At 54.9% G+C, this 18,216-nt stretch overlaps 2 protein-coding genes across 2 annotated transcripts in view; one reads left to right on the top strand and one right to left on the bottom strand.

Moving 5' to 3' along the window:
* Positions 1–955, top strand: part of LOC127556007 (ATPase family AAA domain-containing protein 3) — a 54,394-nt gene extending 53,439 nt beyond the window's left edge. The window contains exon 16 of the mRNA XM_051988820.1: positions 321–955. Within this exon, the coding sequence (XP_051844780.1) occupies positions 321–488 (168 nt within the window). The 3' untranslated portion in view covers positions 489–955. The remainder of the gene's footprint in view (positions 1–320) is intronic.
* Positions 956–2,906: 1,951 nt separating this feature from the next.
* TMEM240 (transmembrane protein 240) lies at positions 2,907–17,631 on the bottom strand. The gene is made up of 5 exons (XM_051990854.1): positions 17,398–17,631; positions 16,578–16,676; positions 15,811–15,917; positions 7,529–7,737; positions 2,907–4,804 (listed from the first exon to the last, which is right to left on the bottom strand). The coding sequence occupies exons 1-5, from the start codon at positions 17,629–17,631 to the stop codon at positions 4,656–4,658; spliced, it is 798 nt and encodes a 265-aa protein (XP_051846814.1). The 3' UTR covers positions 2,907–4,655.
* Positions 17,632–18,216: the final 585 nt, after the last annotated feature.

The raw sequence follows: 18,216 nt of genomic DNA, 5'->3' as shown, positions 1-18,216 counted from the left end.
TTGGGGGGCCGGCTCCGAGCTCTGGCCTGCTTCCTCAGTGCCTCACTCAGGGTGTTCTGTGCCAACTTCTGCTGCTGTACTTGGTGTATATTTGTGTCATCGTTATGCGACACTGCTTTGTGAGATCTAATGAGCAGGGGTGTTAGGGGGCACAGGAGCTTTAAATAAGGGGGCATCCCTTCAAGTGAAGTGGAGAAGCCCCCCTCCTGTTAGCCATGAGCCCTTCAGTCAGGGTCTGGGACATCTGACCCCTGCTGGGAGCACCTGGGGCAGCCAGAGCACTTCTCACTTCTCCCTTCCCCATCTTTCTCTCCCCTCAGGCCTTGGCTTACGCCTCAGAGGACGGCGTGCTCACGGAGGCCATGATTGATGCCCGCGTGAAGGATGCCATCCAGCAGCACCAGCAGAAGATGGAGTGGTTGAAAACGGAGGGCGTGGAGGGCAGCAAGAGCCAGCCCCTCCCTTTCTTCAAGGAGAGCCTGGTATAGGCCGGAGCCCCGGGACACGGGCCGAGAGCGCCAAGGAGGCGAATCACGCCGGGCCGGGCCTGGGCCGAGCCTGTGCCCCTTCCCCCTTCCCTGGGAGGCTTTTTAAATAGTCCCTGAGAGCCCCTCGAGGCACATCATGGCAAGAGCCACATTAAAGGGTCTACCTGGGCCAGGGTCTTTCCCACAAGTGCCAAGGCTGAAACCTCTTAGCAGCCCGAGGGCCCCGAGCTGGAGCCGGCCACGTGCCTGCCTTGCCCACGGGCCTTCCACCAAGGAAAAGACCTCGGGGCCTCCGCTCAGGCAGTTTCCTCCCTCAAATCTAGCCAAGGCTGCCCTGCTGCCTTCGTGTGCCCAGCTGAGGAGAAAGAAAGGGCATCCAGATGGCACGGCCCTCACCTTGTATGGGCGACCTGGTGCCTGGGAGGGCCCACAGACAGTCGCCAGCACATTAAAAAGATTAGACCTCAGCTCTCCTGCCTCTGTCTGCTTCTCTTCCCTTCATCCTACTCAGTTGAGGTCCCGTTGCACCCTCCTGGTCCCATAAGTGCCCCTTTGGGCCTCCCTGGGCTGCCTCACAGCCCCTCCGAAGGGTAGAAAGCAGGGCCCTGAGCGGGCCTGAGAGCCCGGCACCCCGCTGCCCAGCTCCCCTCTCTTGCCTACAGTTCCCACCTCTCTGTCCCTGCAGCTTCCTCCCCCCCTCCCAGCTAAATGCAAACTGGTCCTTGAAGCACTCCAGAGACCAGTGGCCCTCAGTGCTTGAAGATGGAGGGACCCCTGCTTGTGCCCCTCTGAGGTTCCTATCCTAGCTGCCAACTCATCTGGGGCTTCTGAAGGCGGATTTATCTTGGGAAGGCCGGGAGTGGAGGGTTGCTGTCCCAGCCATGGGGACCCCTCTGGGCCTGGCCAGATAAATGACCCCGGGGGCTTTTGGGATTGCTGTGAGCTTCAATAAGTTCTGGATGAACAGCCCCAGCTGGTTCCACAGCCAGACTTCCTGCAGAGAAAGGAAGGGGCTTTGGGTAGCCGTGGGCCGGCCTCAGAACTGAGGCTTCTGGGATTTCCCCTTTTTCATTCCTCTGCCCTGGGGATGAGGCAGTGCCCATTAACTACCCTCTAGTAAGAGCTCACCCCAAGGTCACCTGAAAATCAACAGAAGAGGTTGCTGGGCCCAGTCCCTCCCGGGACGGGGATCTGGGCCCAGTGTCCTGGGCGACCAATACCCTGACTGATGACTCTCAGAGTTGTGGGAGGGGCAGCACTTTGCTAAAGGGACAGCAGGAGAGAGCAAGGATCTGGGGGCGAGGGCAACCTCATCCTACCTAGAGATCCCCTCCTTGTGTCTAAGCCAGTGGCAAAAGCTGGCAGTGCCCACTCCTCACTCACCTACTGCTGGGCCCATGCAGGGCCTCAGACCTGCCCAGAGCCCAGCATCAGGCCTGGAGGAGCTGAGGGCCAGAGTTGGCACTGGGTCTCGGCTGCCCCTGCTCCCTGCCAAAAGGCCGGCCCAGGAGGCTTTTTGGGGGCCACGTTTGGCTAGGGCTAACCCTCCACGGAGGAAGGTGCTCAGCCATGGCACAGTCCGAAGTCGCCGAGCCAAAGGGCAACCCTTGAGTCCAGGCAGGAGGCCGATGGCGGAGCCCTTGGTGGGTGGAAAAGCAGGATCCCCCAGCCTGGTCTTTAGAAGGGTCCCAGCCCAAAGCAGCCACTCATCCAGCCTCTCCTCGCCACTTCAGGGAGCGGGAAGCTCCCTCCCGAGGCAGTCCATTGGCCTTTGGGCCAGCCCTCCCCGTTTCTCCTTAGAGTAACCCTGTCTGCCTCTGCTCCCGAGATTTCTCCAAGTAAAAGGAACACTCCCAGTCCTCCCCATTTACTGCTCCTGAGGCCCTTCCCTAACCAGGGAGCTCCCCTCAGGTTTCCCAAAGCTTTCCTAAAATGCCCTGGGGACTGTGGCTGGGGCCCGACTGGGCCAGGATGCAGGTGCTAGACTCACCTCCCACCAGGCAGCACAGGCCTATCAGGGCGGCCCGAGTTCACATCCAGCCCCTGAAACTTGCTAACCCGGCTAAGATGCTTGTGTTTGCCTCTGTTTCCTCATCTGTAATGTAGGGATTAAATCGAATGAGCTCTTGCAGATAATGGCAAGCCTTACAGTTAGTGCAGCCTAAGTCAGCAGGGGGCCGGCGCACCAGTCTGGGCACACGTGGATCCCTCCTCGCCACTGCGCCCTGTCCTCCCTCCACTTCATGTCCTTCCTGGTCTTTGAACCCGAGGCTGAGCCCTGACATTGATCTCGTCCTCCCAGCCCCGCCAGACCTCCCTCCTGTTACTAAAAGCCCTGAATCCTGTCAGCGGACCCCTCCCCCACCCCGGCCCCCTCCTGGGTCTGCAGGAAGTAAAAGAAGAGGCGGACTCGGGTGGTGCCCCAAACGTTTTTACTGACTGAGGCAACCAGGCCCAGGGAGAGGGAGGGGTGAGGTGGCGATGGGCAGGCTGGTGGAGGTGATCACAGTGAAAGGCCTCGGGGGCCTGAGGCAGCTCTGCTCTGGGCCTCCCGGGGGCTTGCCCCTCCACGGGACCAGGCAGGCTCCCCGGACACCCCCAGGAGCCTCGGCGTGCTGACGGCTACCAGGCCGGACCCGGCCTCCCCCTCACCTGGGCACTCTGCAGACCCACGTGCTTCATCCACATGATCACACAGAATGGAGGCAGCTTTCTCCCCAACTGAGTTGTTTCCTCTCACGGGAACTCTTCCTTCCCTGCCCCCATCACTCTCCTTTGCCTCAGGACCACGACCCTCACCTATTGTGCTACCTGACCCCTCATCCAAGAGCGGGCCCAGGAGCCCACAGAGCACCCCCCCCCTCGCTCCTCTGGACGCCCCCATCCGCTGCCTCCCTCATCCTCCGGCAGCCCAGGCTCTTGCTCCTCTCTGAGGCCCTGACACCTTCCCCTGAGAGTCAGCTCCCCGGACAGCCTGACAAATGGACATGAATGCGGACAGGAACCACGCGGACGCTGGCCGTTACAGAAGTAAGAACGTGACCCCCGACGGAGGAGCCGGCCAGAGACGATGAAACCAGTGGATGGAGCGGGCCACACCGAGTGGGCAGCCCCCGGGCCCCGAAATGCCGGATGGAGGGTCAGGGGAGGAGGATGGAGACTGACTGCAGCGAGCCAGGTCCTCTCTCCTAAAACCAGTCTTCTCACACTCAGCGCCCTCTTCCTACACTCCGCAATCAATTTTGAACAACACCATGGATCAAATACACACACACACACACACACACACACACATACACACTCCCCTCCCTGCTAGGGATCTCAAGTTACCCAACTGCCACCATCCCCCCTCTGGCTGTAGCACCTTCCTGCAGAGTACTTAGGGGAAGGGGGTCACCCTGCTTAATGCTGCAACTGTTACCCCTGCCATCGTTCCCGTTCCAATGTTTCTTCAGGGATTTTCAAGCATGGCATTCCTCTCCTAATTGTAGCTTGGGAAACTGAGGCACAACCTAACAAAACAGCCAGGGAGTCCCAGCTGCAAGGGAGGGACCCCCTCCATGTTTTACCCCATCTCTCTGCTGAGCTATTCCCCCTTCCCCAATTTTCTCCTTTCCTTGCCTTTCTTTGACCTCCAGTCAAATGATCCCAGCTCAGCACAGGCCCTAGAGGGACTCCATCCCATTCCCTCCCACCCCAAACCCTATGCCCCTAAAAAAAAAAAGAGAGAGAGAGAGAAAAGACACAGCACCTTCTTCTGGGAGCCCCACCCAAGTGCAGGATGACCACCCAGGCAGCAGACATCCTGGGCCCAGGGGCCAGGAGAGGGCTGGGACCCCAGAGAGGCGCTTTCCAGGGTCTGGGGGCAGGAGGCGGGGCCGCCCTGGGCTTGGGCTGTGGAGCCTCCTGAGGGTGGGGGAAGGGTTGATAAGCAAAGATCCTTCTTACATATGTACAGAGGTCCAGTGCTGGAGCCCAAGCAGGCCAGGGTCAGGGCCAGGCTGGCTCCTGGTCCACATAAGGTGGGCCCTGCCAGCTGTAGGTCCATAGGCCCCAGACCCCAAGGGATATAGCCATAGACACTGGGCAGTGTCCACCCTGTGGTCCAATGGTCCGTCCATGTGTCCCAAGTCCCTCCGTGGGCTCAGCCAAGCCAAGGGCAGGGGCTCAGAGGTGCCGGGGGCTGGGGTGGCCATTGTGGTAAAGCTTCTGTTTGATGTGCACCATGTTTCCTGTGGGCTCCTCATACGGCCGGTGGGGTCGTTTCCGGAAGTCCTTCAAACTACAGAATTTGGGGAGCCAGGACCATGAGTTGTCTGCGGGAGGGCGGGGAGATGGAGGGAGAAAGGGAGGAAAAGGGTCAGAAGAATATAACAAGCCAAAGAAACAATATAATAATCCATAGAATACAACATAACAATCCATGGAGTACAACGTAATAATTCATAGAGTGCCATGTGACAATCCATAGAATACAACGTAACTATGGGCATAAGGTAATATGATAATCCGTGGAGTGAAATGTAACAATCCATAGAATATAATGTAAAACTATAGAATACAATGTAATTATCCTTATAAGATAATATCACAATCTATGGAGTGAGATGTAACAGTCCATAGAATATAATGTAGCTCCGTAGAATACAATGTAACTATCTTTATAAGGTAATGTGACAATCCATGGAGTGAAATGTAACAATTCATAGCTATAATGTAACTCCATAGAATACAATGTAACTATCTTTATAAGGTAATATAAGGATCCATGGAGTGAAATGTAACAATCCATAGAATACAACGTAACTATCCCTATAAGGTAATATGACAATCCATGGAGTGCAATGTAACAATCCATAGAATATAATGTAACTCCATAGAATACAACATAACTATGAGCATAAGGTAATACGACAATCCATGAAGTGAAATGTAACAATCCATAGAATATCATGTAACTCTATAGAATACAATGTAATTATCCTTATAAAATAATATCACAATCTATGGAGTGAAATATAACAATCCATAGAATATAATGTAACTAACTCAATAAAATACAATGTAACTATCCTTATAAGATAATAAATATGGCAATCCATAGAATACAATGTAACTATCTTTATAAGGTAATGTGACAATCTGTGGAGTGAAACGTAACAATCTACAGAATATCATGTAACTAACTCTATAAAATACAATGTAACTATCCTTATAAGGTAATAAATATGGCAATCCATAGAATACAATGTGACTATCTTTATAAGGTAATGTGACAATCCATGGAGTGAAACGTAACAATCCACAGAATATCATGTAACTAACTCTATAAAATACAATGTAACTATCCTTATAAGGTAATAAATATGGCAATCCATAGAATACAATGTGACTATCTTTATAAGGTAATGTGACAATCCATGGAGTGAAACGTAACAATCCACAGAATATCATGTAACTCCATAGAATATAAAGTAACTATCCCTCTGAGGTAATATGACAATCCATGGAATGTGATGTAACAATCGATAGAATATAATGTAACTCCATAGAATACAAGGTAACTATCCTTATAAGGTAATGTGGCAATCCATGGAGTGCAATTTTATAATCCATCCAGTGCAATGTAACAACGTGACAATCCATAGAAGACAATGTAACTATCCCTAGAATGCAATGTAATTATGAACCGAGCCTAACCTCTTTGAGGGGAGGGATTGTTTCATATTTGGTTTTGTATCATATTTAGTGAACAGATTGGATTCAGAAGTAGCACTCTGGACAAAATTAGATGGCCCTCTTGCTTCAGTCCCTGTGTGTGCGTGTGCGTGTGTGTGTGTGTGTGTGTGTGTGTGTGTATGCACGCACACATGCTCATGCGCACGCGCTACTCTGTTCATATTTCTGGTAAAGAATCCACAGGACAGTTAACCAGGCACCATATACACAGTTACATGTTACACCATATACATGGAATACACCACTAACCCATGAATTCTTTGGGAGCTGGAACGTGTGCTAGGGTTTTTTCCCCCTTTCTTCATATCCCTAGCACTTAGCACAATGCCTAGCACATAGTAGGTGTTTAGTAAATACTAGATGACTGACTAGATGACTGATCTCTTTAGAGATAGGTCACATTCTGGGAACAGTCTCTCCCACTGAGGGTTAAAGAGGAAACTGTGGGTACAAGGGAGTGGCAAACATCCTAGGGACCGAGACAGCTCGCTGCCTTCCCAAACCAGCCCTCCAGCCCTGGATGAAGAGCGTCTCTGGCTCCACGACAGCTGAGCCCCTTCATCGCTAAGTCTCAGCTCTTTGATCTCCAAGTCTCCCGAGTCTGTCTCTTCATATTTCTAGGCCTTTGGTTGCTCAGTCTCTTGGGACGGTTACAAACAAAATTTCCAAACGTCTCATATTGGTCCCTATTAAATTTTCCATCCTGGCTCAACTGTCCTGCCAGTCATTTCCTATAAACAACACGCCTGCCCTACCTCTATGTTTTTATATAGACTGCGCCCCCCTTTTCACCTCCATTCAATAACTAGAATGCATTCCCTCCTCACCACCCCTCTTAGGATCCTTCATTTCCTTCAGATTCCAGTTCAGGCCACCTCCTCCTGGCAGTCTTTCTAGATTTACCCCCCACCCAGGGATAAATGGTCTCTCCTCAGATTATCTTGCATTTGTTTGTTTGGATTCTGTGTACTTCAGCAGAAGCTATGTTTCTTGACCATAAGAGATCTAAAGTTAGAAGAGACCCGGAGGTTATCTGGGCCAACACATTTTACAGATGGACAAACTGAGGCCCAGAGTGGTCAAACTGAAAGCGAATAATGGGGCTGAGATTTGAATCCAGGTCCTTCTCTGGGTTCTAACATTCTCCTCTCTAGGCCAGGTTGTTCCACTCTGTGATGTTATTTCACCAGTGCTTAACATGGTACCTCAAACACAGAAGCCACTTACTAAGCACTCTTAAAATAGTCTGCTGAGCCTCCGACCCCCATCCCTCCCGCCCTTCTCAGCCGCTCAGCACTCACCAAAGCGGCGACTGGCCCTCCAGGCCCGCACAGCGCAGTGCAGGACCCCATCCATCCACACCAGGAACCAGCTGATACAGAATCCCAGCAGCAGCCCCAGCATCAGGTCAATCTCCTGCTTCGTCACGTTGTCTGTCACAAAATAGTTCTCCGAGGAGTCGACCACAGACTGGTCCCCGTCGTAGGGGATCACGTAGTGGATGTGGTGCCTGATGTGGTGGGGACAAGAGCCACAGTGAGGAACAATGGCACAGTAAGAAGCTGCCCTCGACCCCAAGCTGGCCTGCCAGGGGCTCCCCGGGATCCAATATGGGACTCGGTGATGAAGACCACAGTAAGGGATGGTGGGAGGGGAAAGGTTGACCACGCCTCCCAGATAAGGCCTGGCAGGGGCTCTCCAGAGTCCAATATGGGACCTGGTGACAAAGACCATAAGAAGGGATGATGGGAGGGGAAAGGTTGACCACGCCCCCCAGATAAGGCCTGGCAGGGGCTCCCCAAAGTCCAATATGGGTCTTAGGAGTAAGGGCTTCATTAGGTGAGGGGCTGCATCACACCAGAACTTCTCAGCTCCCTTCTTCCCTGACAAAGAAGCAAAGGAAAAGTCAGGACAGTCTCTTAGCCAGCAGGAATCTCCCACTGTGGTTTCCCCAAACCACCAAGACTCTCCTTTTCAGCACAGAGGCACCCCACCACGCAGAAACTCCCCAGCACAGAGAAGAGACACCCCTTCAGTACAGAGGGCCCTCATCACAGAGATCCTCTAGACCCAGACGGGAGAGGGAGGCTCTTTTCCGGTCACCCCAGCTGCTAGTGCCATCACTTTTCAGAGGACCTCTCCACTTGAGAGACCTTTATATAGGCTTCCTGCCCCACCCCCCTTTAGATCTACTAGGGAGCAAGTACAATTCTTTGCCTTCCTTTGCACCCTCGCCACTTAACACAGCGCCTGACACAAAATCAGCGATTAAGAAACGCCCGCTGACTTCCTTTCCGACAGAAAAGTCCTCTTAAAACGCAGCCACCAGACATTGCCGCTCAGCCCTGAGACTCCTCGGCACAAAGGCTGGTCCTCGGCACAAGGGCCCATCCTCAGCCCAACCTCCTCCACCAGCTGGGGCAAAATGAGTGAGAGGAACCCACCGATGGCCACAAGAGGAGCATGTGGGGCAGCCTCCAGGGCTCTCCGGGGTCTGGCACTGCACCGGGAGGTGGGAGAGAGCAAGGGCCCGCCATTCCCGGCCCGACTCCCATCTCAGGCCCTCTCCCCTCCAGCTCCTTGAGTGTTCAGGATCTCCAGCTTCTGAATAATCAAGCCCAAGAAACGTCCCAATATTGAGACCAACAAATAATGGGAAATGGATGCTATGGGTGGAGGAAGGGACAAAGGGCAGCTGGGCCTGTGATACACACACACACAGTTACACACGGAGACCTTCACAATCACACTACACACAATCACACAATCCCAACGCATACACACACACCCAAAGACCAAGAGTTCCAAAGGCAAAACAACCCCGATATACACAGATCTAGCCAGCATGATGCTGGGAAGCCCTAAAGGGGGTATCTGGAGGGTAAGTTGAGCCACAGAGAGCCTCTCTGTCACACACACACACACACACACACACACACTCTCACACACATCCACACTTGCACAAACACATACACATTCACACTTATACACTCACACACACTCTCACACTCACGCACACAATACAAACACACACATTCATACTCCTACACTCTCATACACACTTGCACATACACTTGCACACACATTCACACACACTCTCACACACCCTCACACACTCCATTGCTGAGACACACAATGAGAGACAGTCACTCAGAGGCTCCGGCGCCAGGAAGAGGCCGGTGGAGTTACTGCAGCCTTTGGGAGGGGGCTGGGGCGTCAGCACGGAGCCACGGGCTTTGGGGGAATTCTCAGAGTCACACGCAGCTCTGAGTCATCCCGGCCCAGCCTGTGCTCTGCAGCCACCTGGGCCTGAAATCAAGAGCCGGGACCCAGGCTGGTGACACAGAGGGCCAATGAGGAGGAGGAACAAAGGCAGCAAGTGGATGGAAACCCAAAGGGATCTCAAAGGGAGCCGCCCAGACACTCCCTCTGATGCTCCCCGGACCGGAGGTTTTCCGAGCCCAGCTTCCAGGCGGACAGCGCCCCGAGCTCCGGGACAGTATACTGGCTGCTCTCCTCCCAGCAGCCCCCACACCAAATCGGCTCTTCAGCCATCCTCTGTCTCTGTCCTCCAGCCTCCTAGCTGGGGTCTGCTGGCAGTCTCTCTCCCCTCTCTAATTCAGCCTTCCCATAGTCCTCAGGGAGGATCATGGGAGCCTTTACAAAAGGGCTTCAACCAGCTCCCCACGGCCCCTCAGCCTGCCATCGAGCCCCCGAATCTGGCCTCCACCCCAGCTTCCATCCTGGCCAGAGCAGCCTCTAGCTGCTCTCCATCTAAGGGACGCTTCCATGCTGGCTGTGCCCGGAAAGAATCACCTCTGATTCTTCATGCAGCGAGGAGGAAAAGAGCACTGACTTTGGCTCAAAGCACCTGGATTCAAATCCTATCTCTGCTTCTCACCACCTCATTGGACCTCTCTGGGCATTTCCTCATATGTAATTTTTTTTAAAAATGTAATTGGAGTTAAATGACTTGCCCAGGGTCACACACTTAGGAAGTATCAAGTATCTTGAGGCTGGATTTGAACTCAGATTGTTCTGACTCCACTGCGCCATCTAGCTGCCCTCTTCATATTTAAATGAGAGAGTCGTGCCTTTCAGCTCTACATATATAAAGCATAGCTCAGGGGCAGCTAAGTGTGCAGTGGTTAGAGCACCAGCCCTGAAATCAGGAGGATCTGAGTTCAAATCTAGCCTCAGCCACTTAATACTTCCTAGCTGAGTGACCCTAGGCAAGTCACTTAATCCCAATTGCCTCAGCAAAAAAAACAAACTAATAAATAAATGAATGAACAAATAAATAAACACAGAAGTAAACAAACAAATGAATGAATGAATAAAGCATAGTTCAACTGTCCCTCTGACTTGCAAGGCATTTTCGAATCCTTCTAAATATGTGAATTCAATCTCTTGAATTTTCTCTAGATCATAAATCTCTCACCCTTCTCCCTAGCTCCATAACTCCCAGAGGCCATCTGTATGCCGTTGTGTATATCAGAAGCACCTGAGCTCAAAGCAGCCACAGGCAGTTCTGGGCTGTGTGACCCTGGGCAAGTGTTTCGCCCTGTTTGCCTCAGTTTCTGCATCAGTCAAACAAGATAGAACAATAGTGTCTGGATGGGATGAAGATCAAAAGAGACAATATTTCTAAAGCTCTGGCACATATTTCCAACCTTCCTGTCCTTTAAGCTCCAGCCTTCTCCACAAAGCCCTGATGACTCCAGCAAGAGCGGTCTCTCCTCCGGCCCTCGCACTCAAATCTTCATGATTTTCTAAATCATCAGAATCTGAGGGATGGGAGAGACCTTAGAAGGGTCTCTTCTCAAGTGCACTGGGGGGCGGGGAGGAGAGGGGGAAGGGAATCTTCCAGCCTCCTCCTGAATACTTCCAGAGAGAGATAATACAGTCCATCCTGAGGCAGCCCCTTCCACTAGGCTCTCCACAACTTTCACCCGTTGCTGGAGCATCTAGGTAGTGCAGTGGTTAGAGCATGGAGTCCTCCAGGAGTCAGGAGGAACTGAGTTCAAATCCAACTTCAGACACTTACTAACTGGGTCACTTCACCCTGATTGCCTCAAAAAAAAAAAAAAATCCACCTTTCACCCTTTGCTTCCTGCCCTCTAGGCCAAGGAGAATGAAGCTAATCCTGTAAATACTTGGAAATCCTGATTATATCCCCCCGCACCTTCCTGCCCCCCCAACCCCAGCCCCAGCCAGCCATCCCCAGTGCCCTCAGCAGATCCCAACTTTTCAACAGCCTTTTGTGAGCGTGACCCAGAGCTAAAACCCAGCATTTCCGGGGGGATTTGGCCAAAGGGCCAGCAGGCCCCGGTTCCTGGGCTTCACGCTTCTCTCTCTGGCCATCCTGGGATACTGAGGATTCCTAGGGAACTCATCATCCGCTGAAACCATCAGAATATTTTTATGACAAAGGGGGGAGAGGACTGGGATCAGTCATCTTGGAGATCCCTTTTCCCTGGGAGCTTCCAGGGATCTGTGAATCTGACCATAATAATTCCCATTGCTCTGGAACCTGAGGATTTTCAAAGTCCCTTTCTTTTTCCGATGGGTATCTGGGCAATGGCAAGAGAGCTAAAGGGAAGTCCCAGACACATTAGGAGAGCCCTCTGTACCGGATAGACAGGAATTGATTTCCCCCAACCAAGTCTTTTCTTCTCCTGGTTAAGCTCCCTCAGGTGAGCTCCAGGTGAGCTTTATAGGTCATGGCCCCTCACAGTCCTGGCTGACCCTTTTGGACTAAAAATCCTTCCTAAAGGATGGTACCCCCTACTAGGAACACAGCCCTTCAGAAGTAGTCTCCTTTATTCTGCATGCTAGTTATCTTGGTACAGCTTAAGATCAACTCAGGTGTGTGTGTGTGTGTGTGTGTGTGTGTGTGTTGTGTGTGTGTGTGTGATTTGGCTGCTTACAGTCAGCTAGAACCTCCCCTCTTTCTCTTCTATATGAACTAATGCTGGACCCCTCCTTCCCTCAGCTTATATGTGTGAAATTGATTGTTTGAACCCAAGTATATAACTTTACATTTATCTTTAGGAAATTTTATGTTAGATTCCAGCCTTTTCTTCAACCCAATCTGTCAAGAACTTTTGGACTTTTAGATCTCAACATGGGAGAAATCACCTTAGAAATTATCTAGTCCAACATGCTCATTTCACAGACGGAGAAACCGAGATCCAATGAGGTCATGTGACTTGTAACAAACCACAAAACTGAGTCAAAAAACTGAAATCAGATTCTTTGACTACACATCCAACACTGCCTACTATACCACACCTAATCTTGTACCATTTGAAAATCCCCACCTTTGTCCCAAACACTGAATAATACCAAGGCCAGATGCCCAACCCCCCAAATCTCTCCCCCCACACACAGCTGCAACCAGAAGGCCACCCTACTCCAAAATGAGATCTGAGCCATCAACCAACATCCCTTGTATTGGATTATTCAAGCCAAATGTATGGTCATTCAACCCATATTCCTTTGCTGAATCCACAGAGAACCCTTCCTATGGGGTAAATCACCTTTTTTATTTTTTTCCCTGAGGCAAGTGACTTGTCCAGGGTCACATAGCTAGGAAGTGTTAAGTGTCTTGAGGTCAAATTTGAACTCAGGTCCTCCTGACTGTTCCAATAAGTCAACTTTCAAATGAGACAGTGAACACCCACAGCTGAATGGGGATCAGCTGACACGGCTAAGTACCCGGCAGAAATGAATTAACTTTGGTCAAATGAGTAAGAAAACGAGATGATGAAAGCTAACAGAGAACACAGAAGGTGCCCCGTAGGCATAGCTGTGAGAGGGAAGAAAAAAGCAAAGAATTGGGTCTTCCTAGGAAATATAAAGGTGGACTTTTTCTAAAAAGCAAAAAGAGGGAAGGAAAGTCCTGGGGCCGAGCCAAGAGGATGAGGATGGGGCAGCAGATGGCTTAGACCCTCTACCCCTGGAGGTCATTCCCAGCTCCCAGCTCGGCTCTTCCCCCCACTCCACGCCGGGAGACCTGACCTTGTCTGTCTCCAGGGAGATAAGTGCCATATCAGATTGTTTTTGTCACAGAAGCCCATAGTAATGGCCTCCCCGATCAGGGGTCAGTCACAGATGCTGGAGGCTGACAAACATCAGATGAATAGGTCTGGACGACCATGTCCACACAGCCTGCTTTGGCTGATCACCACTGGTCTGGAATGAGAGGGTGGGCTATCCTCCCAGGGATGTGAACTCTGCTTTTTGTCTCTGAGCACAGACAACCATATGTCCAGGAGGGAGCTGGCCCGGGGGAACCTTTCCTAAGGGGAGTTAGGAACTCAGGCCAGGACTCCCACTCCCCACTAACAGATCTGAATCCAAATGAAGTGGGAATGGTCCCTCAACTCTCCCGATGCCCCAGGCTTGAAATCTATAGGCTATGAGGGCAGCCAGATGGCCAAATAGATAGAGCACCAGCCTTGAAGTCAGGAAGTCCTGAGTTCAAATCTGACCTCAGACATTTAACACTTCCTAGTTGTGTGACCCTGGGCAAGTCACCTAACCCAATTGCCTCAGCAAAAAGAGAGAGAGAGAGAGAGAGAGAGAGAGAGAGAGAGAGAGAGAGAGAGGAATCTATAGGCGGCTATGATAGATTTAAAGGATCAAATCAGGCCTTAACTTCTAGTTCATCCTTCTTTGTCTCCAGCCCAAAGGGCCCCACTCTGGGCCACTTAGTCCTTCCAGCACCTCTCTTCTCCACTCCATCATTCACCTGCCAGCAGTCAACTCCCAACATGCAGCTCACAAAACAGGCCCGATGCCAAAGTTCTCGAGCTGCCCTTTAAGGAAGATCTTCCAAAATCTAGTACCACAATCGGGCACACCCATCCACACCCCTCTCCCCTGCTGCCACCCAACCACCCTCCGTTCTACCCTCAAACCCTCCATTCCCCGGGGAACGGCAGCCCCCTTCTCTCCCCTTGGCTCAATCCCGCGCCTCCTTCCAGGGCCAATTCCAGGTCTTCTGTGAAGTTCCTGATGGCTCCGGAACAAGTGAAAGTCCTATGGGGACAATGCACCCTGCCACTAGCCTTCTGTCCGGGTCTGAGCCAGCTTCGTGGGAGCTCCCCGAGGGCAGGGGCTGAATCACTGACCTCTGGCTTCCCAGAAAGCACCCGCAGTCATCACTAGGTGACCATGGCATCCTAGACCCAGCAGTCTGGAGCCGGAGGGGCTTCGGCAAGCATTTACGGACGCTTATTTTACAGAGGAGAGCCAGAAGGAGCAAGGTGCCCGATTACAGTCGTGAGGAACCCGAGGGTGGCCAAGTGCCCAGGGCGGGCCCTCCTTTGCTAGCCTGGGGGATGCCGGCCACGCATCCATCCTTGACTCAACCTCAGGAACCCGGGAGGCCCGGGAGGCCCGGCACTGCCAGGGGCACAGGACAGAGTCGCTTTCCAGTGATTCGCTCACCCCATGTGAACACGGGTCACAACTGGCCCCGGATCCCCAAATGTCAGTGACGGACAACCACGGTAACTGACCAGCGAGTCCAAGAAATGCAGTTTATAGCCAGGAAAAGTCAAGAACCAGTATCATCGATAGCCAGTCGCTAACAACCCTGTCTGTGTCCTGGATCCTTTGGGCTTTTGGCGTCCTAGTCCCTGGCATATAAAGCCAATCCAGCCTGGCCCTTCGCTTCCATCCCGAGGTCTCCACAGTGCTCCTTGAATACACATCAAATTGTGTGTTCCGGCCATCCAGGGCAACACTGGCAGGTTGGGGTTGGTCTCCGAGCCTTCCGGGAGCCCTGAAGCAAACTTCAAAAGCTACTGGCCCTTACCAGCCCAATGAAAGCCGGGAACAGAGCTTTTCTGGCTCCGAGAGGATCCCCAGATATGGCCGTGGGTAAGAGAGGGCCAGAACAAGAGGTTTACTTACTTCCTGATTCCTTATAGGACCAACTACATTTTAGTTTCTGCACTTTAAAGAACTGTTGGGGGGGGAGGGGAGAGGAATCTCCTCCTTCAATTAGATCCTCTCAATGAGAGTCCGGGTCAGATTCCCCCCCTCCCCCCCCCCCCCGCAGGCTCAACTTCCTCCCCCTTCCTCTCAGGTCCTCAGACCAGACTCTGGGTAACAGATCTGCCCCTAGACCCTCCCCCCCCTTGATCCCGAAGAGTGATTGAGGCTGAAGGAAACCCCTACCTCGGTGGGCCCCCACACTTAGCCTGCCGCTGCCCAGACCCCCTGGCTCTGGCACCCCTGCCCAGCAGGGTTTGGGCTGAGGGTCTGTGCCCCCGGGCTTCCGACACCATGGCTTTAGGGGGCTGTGTTTCCGGGCACGCGGTGTGTCAGGGACTGTCAACGTGTGACTACAGGCTCGTGTCTGGGGACGCGTCCGTGCATTGTGCAGGTGTCGGGGTGTCCCTCCGGCTGGGTGGCCCCCGGGCCCCGCGTGGGCTGCGTGTCGGGATCGCCCCGGGGCCCTGCTTGAATCCGAGCCCGGGTCAGGGCAGAGAGCAGAGGGAGGCTGGCGGGCGGGGGCGGGGGGCAGGAGGCAGGCAGGGACGCCCGAGCAGCCCCCGCGGGGACTTACCTGCCACAGTTGCAATGACAGACGCGGTCCTCGCCCCGCAGGTGCGGGAGGATGTAATTGTGGAATCTGTCCAGCAGCGCGTTCATGTCCATCAAGCAGGCGATGGCCTGAAAGAGCCCCGAGCCCCCCGCCCCCCGCCGGCCCGGCCCGTCAGCGCCCCCGACGCCCTCGGCCTCCGCCTCCCGGCCTCTCTCCCTCTCTCCCTTTCTCCCGGGGGCGAGGGATCGCGGGACTCCGAGCCGGGAGCCAGGCCCGGCCCCCAGACCTGCCGAGGGGCGCCCGCGGCCAGGGGCCCTGCGCAGAGCCAGAGGCACCCAGAGACCCAGGAAAAGAGAGAGAGAAAGAGAGAGAGAGACACCTGGAGAGACAGCCAGGGCCAGGGCCCGGCGCGCGCGCACACACGGCACAGGGCACACACACACACGGGCACACACACACACACACACACACACACGGGCACACACACACACGGGCACACACACACGGGCACACACACGGGCACACACACACCCCGTGGCAGGCAGGCAGGCAGGCAGGCAGGGAAGGCAGGCAGGCAGAGAGGAGACACGCAGGGGGAGCGGGGAGCGCGCCAGCACGGAGGGCCGGCCACAGGGCCCGGGCGCTCGCAGGCGCAGACACAGGCAGCCAGGCAGCCAGCAAGGGACACGCAGGGACAGAGGACGGGGGCCCCCGGCCGCCCGCGGGGGCAGCCATCCCCAGGTCCCCCACCCACCTCCTCCCGCGCCCCGCACCCTCCGCGCGCTCACCATCACTACAGACGCCCCCAGAATCATGAAGATCATCGTGTTTGCGCTCATGGGCAGCCCGCAGGGCCGGCCCGGGCCGGAGCCCCCCGCGCCCACCCCCTCCCCCGCCCCCACGCCGCGGCGGGGGGAGCCCCGCAGAGGTCAGAGCTGCCGCCGCCGCCGCCGCCGCCGCCGCCGCCGCGGACGCCCTCGCGGTGCCTCTGCGTCGTCCGCGGCCGTGGCGCCGGCAGTGTGAGTGAGTGTGACAGGGTGAGCGTGTGCCTGCCTCTGTGTGTGTCTGTCTCTGTGTGTGTGCGCGCGCGAGTGTGAGTGTGTGTGTGCCCGTGTGCGTGTGTGTGAGTGTGTCTCCCTCTCGAGCCCGGCCCGCGCCGCAATCCCGCCGCCCGGGGGCGAAGGGGGAGCCGGGGGGAGGGGGACGGGGCTGCGGGGAGGGGGCGCCCGCCTCCGGCCCTCTCCCTCAAGCCCGGGCTCCGGCCGGCAGCCGCCGCTGCTCCCCACCCCCTCCCTTCTATCTGTCCCCTCTCCCCCAAATCCCGGCCCGGGCCGCCCGAGGGAACAGAGTGCGCCAGGTGAGGCGTGCGCGCCAGCGCAACGCCCCGGGAGGCCTGGGGAGGGTCTGGGGCGGGGGAGGGAGACGAGTCCCGGAGCAGCATAGATTGGGGCTCTCGGCCTCAGCGGCAAGGTGTTGGGGAGTAGGGGGGGAATCCCCTGGAGCCCCACTACACGTCAGCCCTTGCGGGGGGAGGGGGGAACCAGAGGGGAAAGGAGGGGAGGAGGCCGGCGGGCCGGCCGCAGGACCCCCCCACCTCTGCTCCCGCACATCCCGGCTCGGCCCCGATGCGGCGAGCTCACAGCCGCCGCTACCATCTTCTCTGGTCCGACACTTCCCACAGCTCCCCGGCTCCCCCCTCCCGGGCCTGGTTACTGCCGCAGCAACGTGGGAAGTGGGGTGCTGAAGCTGAGTCCGGCAGTCCGACTCTTGGTGCTCCCTGCTGGCCGGCGATGACGCCCCGCTAGATCCGAAGCTAACCGCCCAGAGAGAGGGTCCCAGCATCGAGCCGGGTTACCCTGCAGCCCGGGAGAAGGGACAGGTTTCTTAGGGAGCAGTAGGGGGACACCTGCTGTCTGTCCTTTGCCAAGGAGGGGAGTGACCCGGTTTCTTGGTCTCTGGGAGCATCTGGGGGAGGAGGGCGGCTGGGTCCCCAGCACTTCGCCGGGGCTATGACCTTGCCTCCAACTACCGGCCTCCACCCTACGATCCACATAAGTTGACAGGGGCCATCCAGGACTTTGAACACATTCGTAAGGGACCCGGCAGACCCCTCCCTCCCGCGCACCCCAACCCTCCTTCCCGCTGCACCGCTGGAGCTCGGAAAAGGAGTCGGAAGCCGGACTAGGGGAGGAGGGGATGGGGGCGGGGGTTGGAGGGGAAAGGATGTCATTCCCCACAGGAATCGATTACTTCCCCCTCTCCCTTCAAGATCCAGGGTTCACCAGCCTTGTTCTTCCGTTTTCCTGCCCCATTCCCCGTCCTGGGACTCCGGGCTCCAGGGCTTGGTCGCGTCATGACCTTAAGCAGGGAGTGAGTGAGCCTGAATTGTAAACCTGACTCCCAATCCAACTCCTCTTCTCTGGAACT

This window comes from Antechinus flavipes, chromosome 3 (genome assembly GCF_016432865.1).
Source record: "Antechinus flavipes isolate AdamAnt ecotype Samford, QLD, Australia chromosome 3, AdamAnt_v2, whole genome shotgun sequence".
NCBI lineage: Eukaryota > Metazoa > Chordata > Mammalia > Dasyuromorphia > Dasyuridae > Antechinus > Antechinus flavipes.
The sequence above is the reverse complement of the archived record's forward strand: the minus strand, read 5'-3'. Positions and strand labels throughout refer to the sequence as shown.